The 23,485-nt window shown below is 40.4% G+C and overlaps 1 protein-coding gene across 9 annotated transcripts in view; it reads left to right on the plus strand.

The window, feature by feature from the left end:
- The window catches only part of LOC144722068 (transcription factor 12-like), a 176,185-nt gene that overhangs the window by 25,304 nt on the left and 127,396 nt on the right, over positions 1-23,485 (plus strand). For all 9 annotated transcript variants that reach the window (XM_078600174.1, XM_078600172.1, XM_078600168.1 and 6 more), the window contains exons 3-4: positions 15,907-15,980; positions 21,494-21,593. In XM_078600174.1, coding sequence (XP_078456300.1) covers positions 15,907-15,980; positions 21,494-21,593 — 174 coding nt within the window. The remainder of the gene's footprint in view (positions 1-15,906; positions 15,981-21,493; positions 21,594-23,485) is intronic.

A 23,485-nucleotide genomic window follows, 5' to 3' on the forward strand; every position in this document is an offset into this window, starting at 1 on the left:
GCCCAGCACATTGAAAGTAAACGGAATGTTTAACTGTAGCTGGCAGTGCACGTCACATGATCCACATGATCCGTAGTTGTACTGGTGATTCTGTTTGTGGTTTCAAGGCGTTGCTGATTACACCAAATACGGGTTGAACATTTTCCAGTCTCTCTCTCCTGTGTCAAACTTTGCTCATCCTGTAGCAACTTCTGTTTTCCATCTTTTTAGTTAGCCAGCAAAAAAGGGGTTCTTTGTATTTTGAGGTTCCTTTATTTTACTCCCCCTGGCGTGGCCATTATGCCACTCAATGAAACTCGTTTCCCCGTTTTGGGGATTGGATAGTATTTACTCATCACGACATTGAGGTTTTGAAGGCAATGGTAAGGCAGCCGTTCGATGTTTCACTTCTGCGGTGTTGTTAATCTCTCTGAAACAGACCGCTTCATGCCATGTGTTTGCATCTTTGTTTATCGATCTTTTTGCATGTTCTATCTCACGGGTTACACAGAAATACACAGCGATGTGTAACGAATTGCAGAAATTTCATGAAACGTATTTAAAGGTCTGTAACAACAGAATGTAGCCAATTGCATTTTGGATCAAGTACATTCAAATTGCGCTAATACAATTTGGTTTCGTATCACTAATTCCATTGGCAACTGTGGGCAATGACTTGAGTTTTTGGAGATTGCTTAGTAACAGGTTGTACATTGTCAATTAAAATGTGTTGATCATGCTTTTAGTTTGGCAGATACCACCGTGTTCAAATGTTTTGCAATATATGAATGAGCCTTTATAAAACAACTGATTCAGAAAATGTGAAGCTCTATGTATTCAAGAAGGAATACGTTCCGTCGTAAAACAAAGATTACCCCACAGTGTGTCGATGCTCTAAATTTTGTGGCAGGATTTTATGAATATGCACGGCCACAAAAATACCAAATTAACAAATTCATCTCCTATGAATGCTCTGACGTCTTATACTTTGACGTTTCATAACACATCAAATACCGTTTAACTGGCTGCAAATTCATGCAGAATTGCATAATGATCCTTGGGCCTCCAGTGTTCCCTCTGTAGTCGCTAAAGATGTAATTACAATACGTAGTGGTACCAAAGTGGACCGCATAATGGCTGACTTGTTTGGAGAAGTAGATTTATTCGCTTATGCAAAGTTGCTTCTCTTATCTGACATGCAGCATTATAGTTTCACAACTACAGTACTTGAGGAAGGAAAACTAAAAATAAAAACATTGAGAGTCCACGTCAATTGGGCATTAAATTAGTTGTTCAATATATTGGCATGCTGTTTGGATTCCAAAAGGTTTTAAGACTGTATGGAACTTTTTCGCTACCACTCGGTGACATTGTAGGGCACAATAAAAACATTTCCCTCTGCAAAGTGAATAGTAAAGACCCTGTATTGTCAAGTGCATTAAAGGATCATTGTCCAGTTGGACCAATGGTAGGCAATGACTCGTAAGTCAAATTGGGCCCCCTCCCATCTTCTCAAACAAGCAGTGGGTCCTCGATGTACGCCACTGGTTGCCCTGAGCCACTGATGTGTGTACACATTCCACATTGCCATTTTAGTAGTCTTTTTTATGACCATGGATGAATATTGGGTTGAGCTGGCATCCAACCGGGATTTGTGCATGCAACATTTAACAAAACATTTTTAGGCGAATTTTTTTAAGTACTAAGTTTGGAGGATCTTTTTAGGCGCATTGGGATCTACGGATGAAATTGGCCTCATAGATTAAAATAATTGTTCATCTTTGACAAGATGGTCTGTTATAAATTGTCGTGCATAACGTTCACGGAAGATGATTCGGAATATTTTCTACATTTTAAGAAGCACTGGGCTTTCATTTGAGCGAAGTGGAATAGATATTGCACACAGCTTTAAAGCGCTGTTTTTCATCATCATCATCATAAGAGGTTGAATCAGCCAGTGCCTGAGACTGCAAGGTTATTTTGGGCAACTGTTTCGGCATCACTAAAGTGTCCTGTTTAATCAATCAATATAACAATGTTTTACTGTTGCTTTGCAAAACTGTAAGCCATTAAAACTTCAGATATGACAAGAGTAATTCTTTTCTTGGGCTTCTGAGATAAAATCGCATTCAGTGTGATGTATCGGCTTTAGCCAGTGTTTCAAATGTCTTGAGTACTTTGCTATGTTAAATGTTAATTTTGCTTATCAGATTTTAAGGAGAAAATGAATGACTTGTAACACCTACTTAAACATACAATTTGTCTTAGCTTCGTTAGGTAATATGGTTGAAACAGTTTAACAGAAACATGTTACATTGGTTGAATTTTATTCATGCCAGTTGGTCGCTGACACTGACTATACAAACGAACACATCTCTGTACCGGGAGCAGAATGGGCCTAGCAACAGGAACAGATGTCCTTTCATGCTGTGAAAACATTACGATGGTCGGAATGGTGAACAAGCAGGAGTCACCATGGTTTAACTTGCTGATGCAGGAATCGGTACCGCCTGTTAACGTGGGTGGAGGAGAATCGGGTGCGCTCTTACTGGCTGGGCATCTTGCGGGGGTAGACGGCCAGCAAGTGGATTGAATGAGCCGTGGGTGATTTGACCCTGGCGAGTAGGCCCATCTGCAAGAAGTGTAAATTGGTTCACCTCAAATGAGAACAGCAAGCTAACGAGCAATTTGAATTTAGACCCATTTGTTCACAAAACGAGCAAAATGTTTGCTTATCGAGCGGGAACCAATAGATATGCGCCCCGTGGCGGCATGGGTCGCACGGTGGCCTGCAGCTGTTTGTTTACCAGCTGTCTTGTGCTCTGCCTGCGTGTTTGGCCATGTGGGGGAAGGGGGCCCTGTGGTTGCATTGTAATGGGTGGGTGTGGGGAGCGACGGGATAACGGTTAGCACGCGGCGCTTCGAACTCGGCGACCCGAGTTCGATTCTAGCTCGTGAAGATACCTTTTATTATTTGTCTATTGCTTGTGAAGTAATTATGCCCGATGTTTTTTGTGCTCTTATCAGTTAGAGAATATTTTGTAATTTGACAGAAGACTAAAAAAACACCCTGATATAGCCAGTAACCTATATATTGTCATGGTCGTTCTGAAAATCCATCCCTTTTTTTTGCACAGACCCCCAGGAACAACAGTTTTTTTTTTTAAATGCTAACCATTGTCGACTGAAATCATATTTTTTAAGGAAGAAGAAAGGGAAAGCACACACACAAAATGTGCATAGACACATGAGGCTTTTTCTTACCTCCCATTCAGAAGGGAATAAAGGCAAAACCCCTGTCCAATTTTCGCTTTTTGTGGGATATGGGTTCCCTGCTGCTCTGTGGGTAGAGGGTGTGACGTATGCATTTTCCTCCTGCAAACTCGTCTTTCTGGACATGAAAAGCGTGGAATGGCTGTAGTGTTGGTGCAGACTCGAAGGTGCAAGTACATGCTGAGCTGTCTCTTGGGAAAGTGATACTGGATATTTTTGAACCTGAAACCATCTCAACGTGCAGGCAATAACCAGTAAAGGAAAATTATTTTCTTTGTACAGTAGTGTTTAGAATATTAGCTTACAATATTATAACATGTTCATGATTCATCTTGGTTCTTTCGGTAAAGTCACGTAGAAGGGAAATAATAAAATAATAACAATAAAACATAATAAAATAATGTTCATGATTATTTTAATTATTACAAGTTGATATAACAAAGCAGCTTGTTTATTGCAAACTCTATCGTTATCAAAGAATACACATTTAATATTCCACTGTTCATCAGAGAGTCAATAAATGGACAATTGCACAAAGAGTTGATAAATAGTTGTGAGTAAAATAAATAAAAAATCTGTCAAATAGTGCATTGACAATAGAGTCATTGACAAAATGTATCATCCTCTCATCAAACTGAATATTTGAAATGGGCCAATGTACACTTCATCAACATGAAAACTGTAATATTATATAGTTTGTGCAGCCATTCTCTTAACAAATGGGACACTGCTCTTTGAGATTTCTGAGTGGATTTTTTGTCTCCTAATGTGATGCCGATAGCACCATTGGAATTATAAAATGCACATACTATTTCAATAAACCCCCAGTAATGTTAATCACCATGTAGTCATTTCACCCTTGGTTTTGTTTTTTTCTCTGAATTGTGCTAAATTAGTTGTACCTCATGAAAGAAACGACACTGTTTCAATCCAAGAGTTGTCTTGGTGGCAGCTTTCTTAAAAATGTATTTGAAAAAGAAATGTCAACTTGGCTCTCGGTTCCTGGTCAAGGATGCGTAAAATGGAGCAAATGTCCATGCTGTTACTGTTGTAACTTGGCTATGCCAAACATGTTTCAATTATTAAAGTTCAAAAACCCACCTGTGTGTATGTACGTACACAGGTATGTGTGCACTTGCCTATGTGGTCATGTATTCGTGCACACCGACTTGTAAAATAAACTATATCTTGTTTGCACAATATTTCAGCTCGCAAAAATATGCACCCTGACACATATCTACATCACGTAGGTATTAAAATAAAAGGGGGAACCTGAAATTGACGGTTACTCGGCATTGGCTATGGATAAAATAATTTTTTGGGACAACCATTTCCACGGCTTGATTATAATTCCGAAAGTGTAGCTGAAATTCCAAATTGAAAAGAATCTTTGCGCTGCGTGAACCGGCGCAGGACACTTAGATGCATGTGCTGTGACTAAAATAGTGTTGTGGTGCGGTTGCAAAATGCAAGCAGTGGGGTGGAGTGCAGCAGGGGTCTGGCTGGTAAGGATTGGTGGTGCTGCGGAGAAGATAAGTGTGTACGGGGCTGGGTGTGTGTGGTGAGAACCTCGTGGGGAGCAATAGTGTAGCGTTTGGCGCGCTGCGCTACGAACCTAGTGACCCGAGTTGGATTCCCGCTGACGGCCAACACCAAGTGAATACCCAGTGCTGTGTGTAAACATTGCCTCTAAGGAGACAAAGGTGGCCAGGTATGGTTGTTGGCCATACACTCCCTTCGTGTGCCGTGCCAGCCTTCTTAGTTGCTCACTAACGGCACTTTCCCCAACAGTCTGTTAAGGCTATACTGGGGATCTTTGTGAGAACCTATCGTTTTCTGTATCCATTCCTGACTGAGTAAAAATTCTGTACAATGATAATTTAAATTTCTAACTTTTATTTCTCTTTATAAATTCATCATGTCCGTGTAGTTTGTTGGATTGGTGAATTGCTTGTGTGTGTATGCGTATTCTAATTGAACATGTGCTTGAATTGTTACCAACTTGGGCTGTTATTTGCATCAATACAAATATGATGTATATGCATGGTTCTTCAGTGTTAGACATGCGAAAAAGGCCTGTTGACCATTTGTTCCATGCCTTCCACCACAGGATAGGAATAGGTTCCTGCCTTTTACCAGATTAAATGATTCTTTGACAGTGAAGATATTCAGTAAGGACAGTTTATCTAAGGAGGATATTGCTCAGCACAAGAAAATTAATATGAAAAGCGAGATGCTCTCCCAGGAAAGTCCATGAAAGTAAAGGATACATTTCTGGAATTTGGTTCTTCTTCAGATGCAAATGAAACATGAGAGATGGAAACCGTGGTTGTATTTTCAGTGTACAGCTACCTGGGAAAGTGATTATGATCTGAAAAGTTTTGCGATGACAGCTGTAGTCTTGACGTGTGAATAAAATACTCGTTAAGGCTTGGAGTAAAAAAAACGGGTAATTTTTTTCTTCCACAATGTAGCCAAATTGAAGCTGTGACTTAACTAAGACCATTAATTGTGTGTTTTTTGTTGATTCGATTTGCTGCCAGTTGTATTGGAATCCTGACCAAAATTACTTGTGAGAAGGTGACATACTAACCGTTTACAAAGAGGATGGTCATACAGGACATTGCATGACATTGCAGAACAGTTTTTCTAAAATTAGTTTTAACGGTCCATGCGATTTGCAGGATTCTGTGGAAATGCTCAGCCCAGCAGTGTTGCTGGATCAAGATGGAATGACGGTATATTACTACGATTCCTGGCGGTGATGACACATTGTGTGATACCAACCAGCAGAAACTATTGATTTGTGTCACTTACGGCCTGAAGTGGCATAATTTTCAGGGTCTGCTAGTAAATAATAAAAAGGAAAACCTCGCTGTACGCAGCTTAATAGAACGCATTTTTCGGCTATACACGGTTTGATTAATGAGGGCTATTTTCCGGAGCACGGAGGGGCGAGTGATGTTTTGGGTATGCGCGGTTTGACGCTGCTGAGATTGTTATCTCCGCATGTGCGCAGTCCTCTTGTACTATACTGTATATGCCGCGAGGTCAGCTTGTACGTTTTAATGTGGATATTTTGTGATATGCCTATATTTTCTAATAGGCATTAATCGACCAAACAGGCTTCCCCATGGGTGCTTTTTTTTTCAGAGCCTCTTAAGTGGAAAATAATGGACTCGGCAATGGCCAGGATATGTGCGTTGGTCCAATGAATTGGCAGCTGTTTCAGGAAGCACGGGCAATGTCCATTGACATGTCGGCACATTGGCGGAGGAAATGCGTGTGTTGGTTAGCATGCAGGCTGCTGGCGGGGAAACGTGATGAAGGGAACACCTCACCTGCGGGATAGCAGCACTGTGTTGATGAAGTATCTTCACTTCCCCAGCTGTTGTTTCAAAAGTGTGACATTTTTTCAGTGGCTGAGAAGGAAAAGGTGTAAGAACCGGCAGCCTTTTTTCCCCTTCCCCCCCCCCCTCGATGTTTTGGGGTGTTGCCAAATTGATTGAAAATAAATAAATTTAAATATAGTTCACCCACAGCGTGATCACAGCATTTAGCGGGAATAAACTTTAATTTGAACATTGAAGCACATTGTTTTTGCATATATTTCATAAATTGTACGAATATTTTTTTCGTAAACAAATTGGCACTTGCTACTCATGTTTCGTTAATTTTGTTTTCAGCGTGCCTTGGAATTTTCTTTTGAACATGGCTTTCCACAGCAGTGTTATCGTCGTAGGTTGCGTTTAAAAAGCATATGTCAGTACAGTGTCAAGTTTTCTCTCTGGAAACTGATGTCACAGCCGAGCATAAGCTTTAGTGTTATTAATCTGGTAATTTTGTCCATTTGTATGCATTGCGAAATGCATGCAATGATATTGTTGCAATAAGAAAGGCTGCATGGAAATTTTTTGCCTGAAAGCCTTCATCATTCCGCTTCAGTGAGCATTGTACATGGTGAAACAATAATTGTAACTTTCTGAAATTGCGTTTTGGGAATTAAGTTTTAAACTGATGCACTTGGACGTGGAAGCGTGGAATCAGATTTGCAAATCCGTATTTACGTGGAGGGGGATAATCGTGCTTTTTTGCCGTAGAACTCTGGCGTTGTGGCTTCAAACGGAACGTGCGGGTAAATTAGTGCACGTGACTTGCTCTTTACTGTATATGCTACATCCTCGGGCAAATGTTTGCAGTAGGAAAAAAAAAATCGGTGTTTAAGACCGGCGTAATGTTTGCGTTAGTGTATGGGTCAGAAAGTAGAAAAGAAGCTTTGAGCCTTTAAAGTACTTGTGGAGCATGCCAGTAATTGCGATCCACAACTTAAGAATAGAATATCACCGTAAGAATGTGCAGATGCTCTCGAAAAAAAGGTTGCAATGGGTGAAACGCATCAATAGGATGTAGGGTATATGTTGAACTTTTTTCACACCGTACGTAGCCAACCGTGCTTATTGGATGGCAGGTTACTGAGACGGGCATTGTCGTGGGCAACTGGAGAGTGATGACCAAGGGAAATAGCTCGCCAGATGGTGGGGAAACTCTTAAAAGTGGACCTTGAAGTTGGATGTCAACTTAACAACTACAGATCTCGCAGAAGTAAGTTATGGTGAGGTGCGGTGGCATTAATGGCATCGGCAATGGTGACCTGTTGACCTTGACGTGGAATAGATGAGATTATTGTGTTAATACTTTAGAAAGACACTGAGAATAAAATAAGCAATATTTTTTTTCTCTCTCAGAGATGAAGTTATGAATGATTGGTTATTTTATGTTTGTTTGTTTTATTCCATGCATAGTGTGGTTTTGTTCCATAAGAAAACGAGGATTTGGCAAATCGTCAATAATTCGGTTGATCCTGTTGCTTGACGAGTTCAGGGCACAGCGTGCACATGTGTACACGTGCTGACAATTGGCAGTGAGAATTACGCGCAACACGAGGCGGGGGGGGGGCAATGTCGGCGCAACTTCCCGCCGTAAAGGTGCCATGAAACTCTTGCTTTTTAATGGCCGTGTCCACTTTGATGTGTGCTGTCATGGGCCGCTCGTGCTGACGTGCCCGTTGGCCGGCGTGAAGCAGCAAGCGCAGCAAGCGCAGCAAGCGCAGCAAGCGCAGCAAGCGCAGCAAGCGCAGCAAGCGCAGCAAGCGCAGCAAGCGCAGCAAGCGCAGCAAGCGCAGCAAGCGCAGCAAGCGCAGCAAGCGCAGCAAGCGCAGCAAGCGCAGCAAGCGCAGCAAGCGCAGCAAGCGCAGCAAGCGCAGCAAGCGCAGCAAGCGCAGCAAGCGCAGCAAGCGCAGCAAGCGCAGCAAGCGCAGCAAGCGCAGCAAGCGCAGCAAGCGCAGCAAGCGCAGCAAGCGCAGCAAGCGCAGCAAGCGCAGCAAGCGCAGCAAGCGCAGCAAGCGCAGCAAGCGGCCTCGGCTGTAAAAACAGCCTTTACAGGGTCATCTTAAAATTTAGCTTCCCCACGGAGTCAAAATATTGCAGCGCTAAAATCAGAACTGCTCCACAGGCCCTTGCGCACTGCCTGCTCCCATGCTGTGCCGCTATTGTCGGCAAGGGGTTACAACTGGAACGAGTAGCTTAGATCATAAGGTGTTTAATATAGCGGTGAATCATGTAAGTGCCAGCATAGCACATGTGCACAGTTTTGATACACAAAGGAATCTTTTATAGGAACACTGTCACTTGGTATCTTGGCACATGAGAGGTCAATGAAATCTCTGGTGTGGTGCAATATGCACTACCGGGTTAATTCTACAGAAAATGTATTGTCTTGTGCTTGCTGGGTTTTTTTTTTGCAAAAAAGACTTGTACACTTGCCTGTGGCAGTTCACAGCATAGCATTCTTTAAAGTATGCACTAAATATTTTGGTCGATACATAGTTGGCCTTTTGTGCTAACTTTGTTTCACGCCAATTAGAGTGGTGGCAAATGGCTGTAACCCAGAGCAGAGATCACCCAGTGAAAAGCGCAGAGATCATCACATGTGGGACACATCCACCTGCACAATACGGTGACTTCTTGACATAACTGCTTCTCATGTTGTCAGTTGTATCCAGATAAAGTTGTGGTATCGCATACACAAGAATTCCCTAAATATTCCAAGCAGTACACTCCTGAAAAAGTATTGCCGCACTAGTTTTCTATGGATAATAAGGATTATTCGATATTCATAATTTAGAGGTATTGTTCTTTGTAATTTGATTTCATAGCAGTATATTATTAGTCAGATGCATTCACATATATTTTAAACATGTTTAACACATTTGAAAAACAAATCAAGCTTCAGGGTTAACACATATATACTAAACGGAAAGGGTTTCCGCTGTGACCCATGTCCAGAACCTTGAATTAATTTAACATCTTACGAATAACAATGGTCTTATTTACAAATGTGAAGTGAGGAAATTGAGTCGGGGTTGAAATGTCCAACAAAAGGCAGATTGTGCATTAGTGTCAGTGTGCGCATGTTTTACTTGGCTTCTGCATCCCAGGCTGGGTGGGCTTTGTTACCCAATTCAGGACGTGACTCAGATGTGGCGCAAGTGTAGGAAAGTTGATGCATTCAGGCATGACAATGATGATGACCAATGTCGTCATTGTATTTTCAGAGCATTCAAATGTACAGACAGACCTTCCTCAAAAGGCTTCTGTCTGAAATCCAGCTAGAGACTGTTCTAGCTCCTTTGTATCATAATGCCCTGGAATGAAAGTAAGATTAGCCTTGTTACAAATGGAACAAAATGCATTTTTGCACAATAACAATAGTGAAAAGTGAAGCTTATAGAAGGAGTGTAATGTCAAATTGTTACGACTTAAAATGTATCATCATGATTGCCATTTTTTCCATTCCAATTATAAAACAGAGATAAAGATTTACCGTCATGTATCGACACCTCTGTCAGTCTTAAAACATGTTGATACAATCAGCACAACACGTTGGCAAAGCGGAGACGTGAAATAAAAAGGAAAGCACCACTGAACCAGAATGTGGTCACAAGCTTAAAATGTATACAATCGGCACATCAGTAACATGTAACGAAGAGAAATAGATCGATGCAGTTGTCTTCCATTCACTATTTTGTGTGTGCCCGTTGGTTTGTGTCCAGTAAAGTGATATCCAAGTGTGAATGTCTGCATGCGGAGACGATGCAAATGCCACATCCCTGTTGCGTCAGAAAATTACTTCATTTCCCCTGCGACTTCCAATGCTTGTTTGGTCCTCAATGCTGAACAAATCAAGGGTCAGCAACCACGGCTACTTATTCATTTGCTTTTTGAACTAAATTTGTGCTGCTGAGCTGATCCCATTACTGCTGTGAATTAAACATTCTCGTGATGTTATATAAATGCAAACTATAGCCTAAGTATCTTAATACAAGTATCATATGCCCCCCCCCCCTTTAATATTACTTTTCTATTTCCAGAGATTAGCAAAAGAGAATTACAGCTCTAAACTGGCCACTTAATTCTTGTATTTCTAACCATGGCCAATTAGGTTTACCACGGGGTTTCTATTGCTGTACCGTTTTTCTTTAGTTAAGTGTTTCATTAAATACACTTGACATACAACAATCGCCTTTCGCCACTAAATGACAGTGACATCACAGCGCTTGTGTCAGGCTAGGTACACTAAGGCCCATTGGCATTGTCGAATATTCACTTGCAAGGAGGTCACGGGACCGACCCAGGCGTTGAGGGGGTTCACTCGGTTGACCGACAGATGCATCACCTCCGTTCCCCACTCTAAACTGTTGGCACTATATACACAAACACGCAGTGCTTTATATTGACAGCATGGAATCGGAAAATAGCCTAAATTAGTGAATCATGATTCGACTATATACATCTATCTTCTTGGTTCTTTCGGTAAAGTCACGTAGAAGGGAAGTAATAAAATAATAAAAATAAAACATAATAAAACAATTCTCACGACGTTTCGGCCACAACGCAAGCAGCCGACCAGGTCTGTCGGGGAGACAGCGTCAGATGCTGTCTCCCCGACAGACCTGGTCTTCACCTGAGGACGGCTGCTTGCGTTGTGGCCGAAACGTCGTGACAATTATTTTATTATGTTTTATTTTTATTATTTTATTACTTCCCTTCTACGTGACTTTACCGAAAGAACCAAGAAGATGAATCCCTGCAGTCACGAAAGCTTTAAATCGAAATTTATAAACATCTACTTTGCAGCAGATGGCATGCTTAGACAACTCGCTGTAGAAATTATCAGTTGTTGGGAGGAGCTGAACCGTCGAATCTGGGAATACTGGCTCTGTGGCAAGTATCTTGATAACTCGGTGCTGATAGAAATGGATCATTATTATCTTTCTATTGCAGTTAATACCACAGCAGTGGTTTCCTTTGTTGATCTTTCTCTTCTGGTCGGGTTGTGAGATGTTGCGATTTGACAGTGGATCCAAGAGTGGGGTGATATGGGGGCAGATGGGAAACCCTACGTCATTGGTGGCTTATAAATTGCAGATGTTGAGCTTTGAATATTCTTTGATGGTGGCTAGGTTTTAGGGGTTACAAATAATGTTTATGACCAGGAGTTATATTGGCTGCCTGAGAATTGCTTTTTCTTCCCCCAAAAATGAAGTCGTTGGCCTTTAGTAGGAGATCTGAGATCATGTAGGTTTCCATGGAAACGGTGTGCTTAGATGAAGGTTTTTTTTCTCCTTTAAATGCTTAAAATATGCTTTAGCTGGCAGGTGGGGGGGGGGGTGTACGTGCTATGGAGGCCGACTGGGGAAGGAAGGCCAAACAGAACCCATTGGGGTGGGAACCGAGTCTGTACCATCAGCTTGGAGGGATGATTGCTTTGGCCATCTCAAACTGTGCTGTGAGTGTATAAACACGTCCTGCAAAACAAACATCAAGCCTGCTGCCTCAGCCTTTGTTGTACTTCATCTATTGTTTTTGTGAAGCCTGCCGCGTACGCTGCAGCAGCAGAGCTTGGACCACCGGACGAGCGAGCAAGGCTTGTTTTGGCCACTGGGAGGGCGCACACACAGCTCAGGCTGCAGGAGAAGCGGCTATGGATTTGCTGGGGAGGCTCTCGCCACTCTTTACCGCCATGCGCGCGTGACTCATTAAACGGTCACCCCACCCACCGAGTACCCCCCCCCCCCTGCTATGACAGTCACGAGTGGTTTTCAGTTGACTGATTTTGCACAACACCTTTTGCTGTTGATTTATTATCGGCTATTTGAAATCGGTTGTCATTTTACATCTCTAGTTACCATACGTTATCAACAGCCCAGGTGTGGTGGTACGGTGATGGTAATCCTTGCAGAGTTGAATCCTGTATGAGAAACACACCTGCAGGGTGTCCTAGGTAGGATACTAACCCGTCCATTTAGAATTTTGTCCACTGGCATTGTTTTTTTTACCAGGCACACTAACACACTTGTATAAATGGCCAAGGATATATTTGTTTGTGGGATTTGCCATATATAGACTCTTAAAGGGGTGCAGGGCTTCACGGATGTTCAGACAAGAGTATAAGGAATAAAACATAATCTTGTGGATGATGACATTGACTCAAAGCAAGTTTTTTCCCAGGTACAAAACCTAATTTAAATATGTTTTAATGGCCATTCTTGTTGATAATGGGTGGGTGGTATAAATCCTAATGCTACTATTGACCCTTATATCCCTATGCCCGCTGATATTTCCAGAATCATCATTTAAAAGTAATTATCATAGCATTGGTCTTTCTAGATTGGTAAAGGGCATGGTCCTTGCCAATTCCAATGCCTGGCCAGGATGAATGGAGCAGAGACTTTTATTGTCTGAATTCTTGCCAAGATGGTGCCAGTGGATTTCAATTGTGATCTTTGCCACTTGAAATTGGCCAAATTGTCATTCTGGCTGTCTGATATTGGCAATATTTTTTTAAACAAGTTTATCTTATTGATATTTAAATAACATATGGTGAAAAACAAAACTATAGAGTACACGTTGTGGCCGAAACGTCGTGAGAATTGTATTATTTTATTATGTTTTATTTTTATTATTTTATTATCTTCCTTCTGCGTGACTTTACCGAAAGAACCAAGAAGAAGATATAGAGTACACTATCCAGAGAACCGGGATAATATATATGAAGCCATAGGTGCCCTGAGCTGTCAAGCCTAGCTAAGCTGCTGAACCAACTGCGTCCACCATGGAGGATATAGCAACCACTTACGAGAAACTGCAGGGAACTGGATTTGTAGCGATGATTGTATTTCTAAATGAGCTGTTTGCATACTGATCCTGTAGATGTCATTGTGGCCGCCACAGTGGCGAGATGATAACTACCTTGCCTGATGTGCAGGATGTCGTGGGTTCGATCCCGATTCTGTAGCCTGTATATTTGGAGTTTGCATGTCTACCCGTGGTCACGTGGATTTTTCTTTACGTCCTCCAGTTTTTCCCTCCACGTGATAAGCCTGCTTTCTTGAGCCATCATTTGTGGTCAGGGCGCTTATGAAAAAGAGCTATATAGCTCGGTGGGCCTAACCTGGTAAAATAAAAAATAATCTATTCAGATGACTATATTATTGTGGTCAGTGTGGTCTCAAGTCCTTGACAGCCATAAACTAAATTAACCACATTTAACATCATTTACTATCGGTAATTTTCCATATTTTTTGCAAGAGTCAATATATCTAAGCTGGTTCTGTATTTGATTAAACTCTTTTAAAAAAACAACAACAACAACAACCCAGAAAGCAGACAAGTGTCGTACATCCTTTACCAGACAGCTATCATGCGTGACGTGTCATTGAAAAAACAATAAAGGTTAGAATTGGATGACCTTGAAATACTGACAAGTTCACGATCATCCTAAACTGTTTGCATTACTGTATTACATCTTACATAACACGAAATATTCAGAGCTGTTATGGAGAATGAATGTCAAAAACAGACAAGCAGACGATTCGTCTATTTTATATACATGCCCTACCACAAAATAATTTATAAAAGTATCTTACACAGCCCGTTGGCGCAGTGTTTTTGTTATAGAGTGCATCATTTTAGCATAATTGATTCAGTACAAGCAAACTGGACAGGTTTAGACATACAGCATCTCATCAGCAGTCAGGCTTTCTTGAATTGTTAGTATAATTATTTTCCTCCATTGATTTCAATGCCATGGTGTCGTCAGCGCATCGAAGTGTAAACCAATATTAACATAATTTTGACTTCTTTGGCCTTTCGGTAAAGTCGCATAGATAGGTTCAAGGAAAATAACAAAAAATAACAAAAAACTACGACGTTTCGATTTCCTGTAGTCACTAAAGCTTTAAGTCATCATTTTGACTGTTTCAAATAGATTCTGCACATGTCAGAAATGTTAGTTACGCAAGTGCTTATAAGCACGTACGCTGCATGGAAGGTGCATTATTTTGTTAACTGCATTTAAACATTTGCCTTCCCAATTAAATGCTTTCATTACAAAGGCAAAAGTAGGAGACGTCAACATTTATTTAAGAACATTGACACTGCTAAAATAATGTAAATCATTAGTGTTTTTCAATGAGTATACTTGTATAACGTAATTGTGGCTTAGCCAAGTTAACTATTCTTTGATTTGTCAAGTATTACAACCATTTCCATAACTACTGTTTATGAAAAAATATGTTTACTCGAAGAAGTTCCACAAATACAAATTCTGCCTGCCTTTTAAATTTAACCACCCGATTTGTTTTCAATTGCACAAATATTTTCCGTTACCATTGTCTCATGCAGTTATTTTAGTGTACTCAATCATTATTTCAGTGTTCAATGCCTTCAAAGGAAGGGAGTGGTGTTGCAATGGATAGCAACTTCCTTATGAATCCAGTGACCAAAGTTATATTCCTGGCCATGGCTAACATAAGTTGAGTGATAGCTTAACTGCTGCTACTGGGCTTCCTCTTTCAAACCCACACTGACTCTTATGAGTGACAGGGTGTGGGGAAGCCTTGAAACAGCAGTGAATTGACAAATGGCAGAAATGATTATCACACTTTACAATCCTAGGTTAAATATTGTTTATGTGAGGAGACAGAAATAGTTGTGTATTCAGACAACGCGATCATTTCTTTGATCGCAAAAACTCCGCCAAGTATTTTTAAAATACCAACAACCTTTATCACTAAAAGTTAGGACATTTGATGACACCTTATTTAGCCTTCCCATATTCTGAGGTTGTAAAGTTAGTATTTTTAGACCTGTTGCTTTTGTCTCTTTGCAGCGTAAGGGAGCACCATCTAGTGGTTGTAGTAAAATGGTTAGTTCAACAGTCATTCAAGGTATCTTATTCATCATCGTCTATGGACGTTCTTGAATGTGATTCAATATTTTCACGTTCTCGTGCATTCCCGGAATCAACTTATCACGTGACTATAAAAATAACTGTTGATACATTTGGAAATGAAAACAGGAATGGACAATTGGAAAAATTAATCTGTGGATAGTTCTATGAACTTTTTCGAAGACATTGTTGAGTAAAAATGCATAATTGTTTTTATAATCCCAACTATAAAGTGGTTAATGTTATACATCTACATCTTGTGTGGTTGAGATGATGCCAACTACATACACTCTTGACAGTCGAAGGGAAATATTATTCTCGTGAATCTAATGTATTGTCTTCTCTTGCGGTTGTCTTTTGCAGGTATGGATGAGAGAACAGCTCCAGGGTCGTGGGCTGCAGGCAGCCAGACAAGCCCTTCCTACGACTCTGCCAGGGTCAGTGGTTACAGCACACCCCAGCACATGGGCTGAGTGTTGTTATATTGTGCACATTAACCAAACAACAGATGCTTCTTTATGAACAAATCCTTTGATGGTGATTTAAAAAATAGGTACTATGGTTTGTTTTATTTGCACCATTTACACCTGTTTTATTTCTGGTCTCCAAAAAGAAAGGTATTACTAGATCTTGTATATCATTAGCGTTCGTTCAAGAATGAACAGATATGATGAATTGATGTAAAGTAAGCATCCAGAACAGTTAAGGAACGTGAGATTTAAAAGTAATGCATAATTAAAAAGTAATGCATATTTTCTTAAAAAATATCACCACAAATGTATGAACAGAATTTAAGCAGATCGAAAGAACCAAAGAGTAAGAAATGCACACTTTAGCTCCCAAATCCTGGCTCCTGTATATCATATGGTGTGCCACCACGATGTTTGTGTCTTGCATTGCCATGTCCCACGTGAGGCTGTCACTTTGTGTCAGTGGAATGGAAAAGAGCGAGTCGAGGGATTTTCTATCATGGGTCTGCGCAAATTCTTAGGTTGCAATGTTGCCTTATAATAATTCTGACTATTGCCTGATGGTGGTTGTAATCACCCGCGAAACGTCATACTGTAATTGTAAATGTTGTGAGTTTACTCTCCAACACACTGGTGTGCTGAACTAGGAACGAATTGGCATGTTTTGTTTTTGACAAACCTTACTAACTGGCTGTGTTGGGTGGTGGCGGGTTTAATGACATTTATATTTTTACACGATGCAACCCAAAAAACCTTTATGGATAATATAGGTCGTAAAAGCCTACGTGTTCAAAGCTTGCCTTTACTTAACAGCTGCGTAGCAGAGACGATTGCAGTAACCGAGCATGTGCGAACGTTTTGACAAAGGCATGGTGTTGCCCGATTCCACGTGGCACGTTCCCTGCCTCATTTGCCGGCTTCACGTAGCAGCTTCACTACCTTTGTGACGTCATGGCAAATTCAACACAGTTGCGCACTTGAACTTTGGGATTAATTTAAATGCACTCTTCAGAGTAATGAAATGTCTATCTCGTGTTGAGCCGAGCAGACCATGCACTATTAACTATGCTTTTATGAAATAACACCCATTATTTTTTTGCACCTTCAGAAAAACATTCGTATGCTTTGTGTGAAGGATAATGGGCCTGGTTTTGTATATTTGGACATCTGTGAAAAAGGGCTTTATAGCTCATTAGATTTCTGCGGTATAAATACATATTCTGATTCTAATATTTTAGGCAGGAACGTTTTTTTAAGACGGCTCTTCAGGAAATGGGCACATTCCATACATCTTTAATATGAAAAGAAATAGCTTTCCACACTTCTACTTAAAAATAGAAAACCAACTGGTGCTTTTAGTATCAGTGGTCAACTCTCGTGCTTCGATATAATATGAATAATTTAAGCTTAGCAACTTTTGAGTTTCTAGTAAACGTCTTGTGCAGCAGCCTGCAGTTAATATGGATTAAGGCACTAAGACTGTCAGAGATGGCAATGACATAGCTTTCATCCAGCAGAGGATATACCACGGCTGATATTAACATATGATTGTACATTTAGTCTGAAGATTGTTGGAGAAAGTGCTGTTTAGTGAACACTATTGTGGTTAGTACAGAGTACCAAGTGGTGGGTAGTTGAGGCCAGCATGAGCTACAGCCATATTAGTCTCGCCAGTGCTACCGTTTATGTCAATGAGAATGTGCACGTACGGCACAATAACATTTCGCCATACAAATGTGTCGTGCTGTCGATGGTGCATAAAAAAAATCTTACACATTTAAGGTCGATTTAACATCATCGATACAATCACACGGTGGACCTTACCTTTCGCGTGATCTAACAAAAAGAACTTGCGCAAACCATATATGCATGCATGCATGCATGTGGCCCAAAGCAGCAAGCATCTCGGGGCACACTTTGAGATATGCCACTAAAGGGCACGCAAAGCGATGAGTTGCCAAGAGGGGAACTTTGGACCCAGCCAAGCGCTCACGCTACCTTTGTCGCTGCATGAAAAGCGGGGCAAGTACACGTCAAACATGAGGATAAGGCTTTCCCTGCTTGGGTCAACAGCATACGTGTGGCACGCAAACACTTGGGCACCTCTATTGGCTTGATTGCTCCATACAAGGACTTATACACCGGCTATGTCAACAGCCATAAAGCAAAGTTTGACATTCCTATTTTTTTTACTTACATCAATTTGCCCGTTATCGTCTACAGTGATGAATAAACAGTCCTTTTTAGTGGTTGCACAAGCATGTTTTTTGAGGTAGTTAAAAGCCACATACAAAGAATACAAATGGGGAAAATAGATTAAGATAGAAATTTATCAACATGAGAGTGCTTAGGGGTACTATGAAAACCTGTAATTGTGGATTTATAATGTCAGTCAATACTAGAAACGGTCTTAGAGTTGAAATAAAATTCAGAGTTTGTACAGTTCATGAACTTAAACATGGCCGTGACTTTTAATATCTTATCGCCCTCTGTAGGTGTCACCTTCTTTGGCTGCCACACTGTCGTTAGTCTCGACCATCCCTTCTAGCGATTTGTCCTTCCCGAAACCACCGATATTCCTTAACAGTCAATGTCAAGTCTCTCATTTGCATGTCTACTCTCATCTTCGTCTGTGTACCTCTTCCTGTCTTTGGTGTAATTCCACGCATCCGTGTATCTCCACGCTTCGTGATATACTTTTCAGCTGTCTATCCGTTTTTCGTATCCGAATGTTGTAGGAATAAACTCTGATTGTAAATATTTATTCAGGCACAGAATGCAGATGTTCGTTATCAAATTCAGTTTTCCAAAAGCATTTCATCCTGCTGTTTTTCTCCTTATTTCATTATTTTAATCCTGATCCGCCTGTAATAATTTCCTGAGGTACACTTATTTACAGCATTATGTTGTGTTGTCTGGCAATATCTACGTGCTGTGATATTATTTGTTTGCATGTACGCTGTTATTATTATCTTTATGTATAAGCATATATACATCTTAAGCAATCCTCACGTTTACCATGCAATTATCCATTCTGGGAAGTGGATATTTTACGGAATGTTTAACTTGTCGATTGAAGGACATTTATTTTGAGTTAAATTACAGTGCCGTTGAAGTTTTCGCTTACAAGCCGTTTTGAATAAGATGAGTGTGTAAGACTGAATATCTGTGTTACTGCTTTAATTTAAATGAACATCTGTTCATTATCATGGTGTGGGGCATGTACTCAATTTTATAACCATATGTTTCCATATCTTATAAAAGTAATTGCAGCCATGTTTTTAGATGTAGTTTTGGAAATAAGTGCAGTAATGTAAGCCTTCAAGCTACATAAAATGTGATGTCTTGTAAGTGGCATTTAAATAAATCCTAGTTAAATATGCCTGACAGCTGATTTAATTTATATTTGTATAGCTATTAAAAATACAAATGTTATAATTATTCCTATTATTGTGCATGGTAAGGATTGTTTACAAATTATTTGTAAAAGTTGCAACACATCACAGAAAATTCGATTTTATGGCTGAGCTTCATATGTATGAGGATTTATTTTTACATAAGCTTAATAAGTATAGATGAGGTCAATCAATGTGTATTTCATTGACCACACAATCGTTTGTTGTGGAAATAATGCCTCAAAGCCCATATTTGCAAAGTAGTGATTTATGTGTTAATTCATTTAAGGTATATAATGCTAATAAGCTCAGGATCATTTGTTTAGTGATGATGAAGCAGAATTGTTATTGGTCCATTGCGTGTGCATTTAGCCATGCTCGCGGCTTGCTGTGTTGTGTCCCATCTGTCTTCTTATCGACTGGTTTACTATCCTGGTGAGCTACTTTCTTTTAGTTTATCGGTATAGCGAAATGGGGGAGCGGAGCAGAAGGACGTCTCTGCAGACAAGGGGTAGTATGACCTTTTTTGGCCTGGTATTCCAACGTAAACGATTTTAGACACCTGTGCAGTTATGTTAATTACCATCGTACCAAGCGTTGCTCGTCCGTCTGATTTCAAGGTGGCACATGATGCAAAACAAATGTATGGAAACCTTACATTTAGACATATGCTACATATAAGAAGCACGCGCAAAATTTGCTAGATTATAATTTTCAAACTGTCACGGTGAATAGAGCAGCATTTACATACAAACAATGTAATTGATTTAAGTGCAAATAAGTGGTATTGCCATTTCAAAATACTAATCATATGCATGTGTATTAAACCAGTCCCTTGTACAATTGGCTGATTGTGACAGTGCAGCCAAGTATAACCCACTCGGGATAAACAAACAGGTTCAGCCCACTATGCATACAACTTGGCAGAAAATGCATTGCACACACGGACACACAACAAACACCGCAAGTGGTTTGATTCACTGCTAAACGGTGATGCCACCACCGTGGTGTTTGTGCCAAGCTAGGTGCACTTTAAGATGGGAGGTGACAACACGGACCCATTTATTATGGGTCGTCAGGGTAGAATGACTGGCAGGCCCAGTGGGTTGCACTCCCCGCTGTGCCGAACACGCATACGCACGCAACATGTGTCGCGAAGCAATGCGGAGATTAAAAGGCCACAGTTAACAGAATGTGTCAGTGCCTATGGATCCAGACCAGATTTTGCGATGGTCCGGTGTGTATTTGGTTGAGACTGAAACATTATTTTTCAAGCCGCAAGATTTTTTTCAGAAGGCCACACCTGATCCTGGGACTGCACAAAATGCAATTTAGGTTGTTGAGCAGGTGAACGCAAAGTTAATTGTGGCCCCTGGGTGTGACCCAATTTCCTTTTTTCTGCATTTCACTGCAATTGTTGTGATTTATTTTAAAATGATTATTGTTTCAATTCAATTTACTGCCGAAATCATTTGTCATGCTGTTGAGGCTGGAGGTGGCTTTTAAGATCAGGATTCTCAGCTTAGACTTTGCCACATTCCAATTCTCCACATCCCTGTTACGCTGCAGTTGCATTGTCGAACCAACTTTGTCAGCTATTCAATGATGTGCTTGTTTCTTGTCTTTATCAACGTCTGTTTAATCTTTCCATAACCATGTTGGTGCTGTTTCCATAGACTGTAGAGTTTGTTGTGCTTTGCAGTTTTTGTGAAGTTGCAACTGTACAACTAGACCTTTGCATAAATGTCTAAAGCACTGCATGTGTTTTTTAAGACGTTAAAGCCAATGTTATACATACCTGCACATTCATAATACAGGTTTTTATGGGTTAGATCACGTAAGTATGTGCTCTAAACCAAAACACCTGTATTATAGATGATATTGGCCGTGAAAGTCTGTGTTAAACTATACCTGGACATTGTTTTATATTTAACAATCCATCTTGTTTTCTGTTGAACAATGCATTTTGGGATTTGGAGTGCACCCCGTAGCTAATAATGATAAAAAAACAAGTTTATTTGTTGCCAGTGCGATGCTTTGATGATGTGTACTGATGGACGTGTGATGGGATCTTGTTGTTTACAGGGATATAACCACAGCCCTCAATACAATGACCACATGGGCGACAGAGGAATGGGCTCTCACGACGGCATGCCTTCAGCGTTTCTCAACTCCAGTTTAATGAGTGGGTATTGTCACATGCTGCATGTACCATTACCTACATGTGATTCCTCGGCTTTGAAGCACGCACACACACTTGTCACATAGCCCAGCTTGTCTTTTGGAAAACAAGTTAATTCTGGTCATCACGCAAAGATTGTGACATTTTTGCATTATTTTGTTTAAAGGTAAGATGCATCATTTTTCTTGTTTATGTTGTGCTTTTTTCTAAACACGTAAATATGTGGCATTACAAATGTGTGTATTGTATAAAGCAGGTTAACCTATTCACAGATTGTTAAATATTCATATAAAGCAAACCTGCAATTTAGATTTTAAACATTCAGTTGTATGAATTTTCTTTTAGGATAATGATGGATGGTTCAAAGATTTTTTTTTAACTGTGCTGGTGTTCTTCATGGTCAAGGTGTCTTCTCTAAAATGACTGCATATATTTCCTAAACAGAATAATACCTCAATTTTAACAAACAAAAACTCTTTAGAAGTAAGTGACCCTTAATTCTCTATGACACAAGACAATTTAACTGAATTTAACAATCACCTTGCCTTCATTTATCCATCACAATTATTTCACAGAAACAATTTGTGTAAGTGAAGAATTGGCCAGGTTCACTGGCTAAATTGGCAGCATTCTTGAGAAATAAAAAGTACTTGTTTTAAAAAAAACATTGTAATGGCTCATGGTACTTTTAATATTATTGGCCCAAGCATATGAGCCTACTTAAACTTGGCACTTAGCCAACCTTATTCAATCCATCTTTACTTTAATCTTTTTTTGTAATTGCCCTGGGTACTCTCCTTGCTGTACATGTAAGACACAACTCTTACCACCGTCCTTGCGGATTTGTTTGAAGCACAAGTAGCATGCTGTGTAATGAGAGGTTACAAGAGAGTGAGCCTGTGATCGCTGCACCACAGCAGTCCTACATACGGTGATTTGCACTGTGCCCTTCTCTCTGTATCCAGTCCCCCGACCATGGCCTGGTAGTAGTACTCACACTGCCCTAAAATCCTCATGACCCAAATCCAGTTGACGACCACATGTGCATTACTGGCCATGTGTATCCGGTCCTTTGGCAGGTCTTTGTCTAGGTTGGCTGCCTAAAGCAATTACCTGGTGTGATCTGGTCGATCACCACACAGACAAGGGAGTCCTCTGTGGCACTGGCATCAGCTTGGTCATATCAACCTGAATATGTATTTGTTAGCAGGACTTGCTCCAATAGCAATAGGTTAACATGGTACTCTAGAAGACCTATATAAGCAGGTAATTTCCAGTGTATGCATAAAGTTAGAAACAATATTGTAATGGTTAGGATGAATGATTTTGGTTGAAAACTAAACACCAATAATGCCCTGCAGTACAACTTTGTAGCATATTGGTAAAATTTGGGGGGGAAAAAAAACAAATCAAAACTACCCCTTTTTTAGTTGTGCTCGCAGTTCAAAATATACAACTTACTGAACCCTGCTTGCAAATTTTGAATTGAGAATCTGGTTCCAAGAGAGTGAATGCAATCTTTTCCATTTTTATTCCATGCCTATCATTGTCCCTTCACTGCACTCAAGGGGCCAAACACGGCATCAAAATACAGCCCCTCTGCTTTTCCGCCACCCCTACGTTATGCAGAAGTGGCCGAGTCGCAATGCATTTTATATTCTTTTCTTTGCCGCACAAGGCGTCCTGTTGCTTTCCCAATATAGAACCGATGCTTGTAAAAATACACGCCTTTCCATATATATCAAAATCGTAGCCTCGGGTTCAATATACAGAAAGTAGTAACTATGAATAAATAATGAAAGAATATATGTTGTAGCCGGCCTGAATGTTGCTCGAATTAGCTTGTTTGCGCCAGTGGATGATTTACGAGCAGATGGGTGGCCTAAAGGTGCGGT

The sequence above is a fragment of the Lampetra planeri genome, chromosome 13, assembly GCF_965212315.1.
Source record: "Lampetra planeri chromosome 13, kcLamPlan1.2.h2, whole genome shotgun sequence".
Taxonomy (NCBI): domain Eukaryota; kingdom Metazoa; phylum Chordata; class Hyperoartia; order Petromyzontiformes; family Petromyzontidae; genus Lampetra; species Lampetra planeri.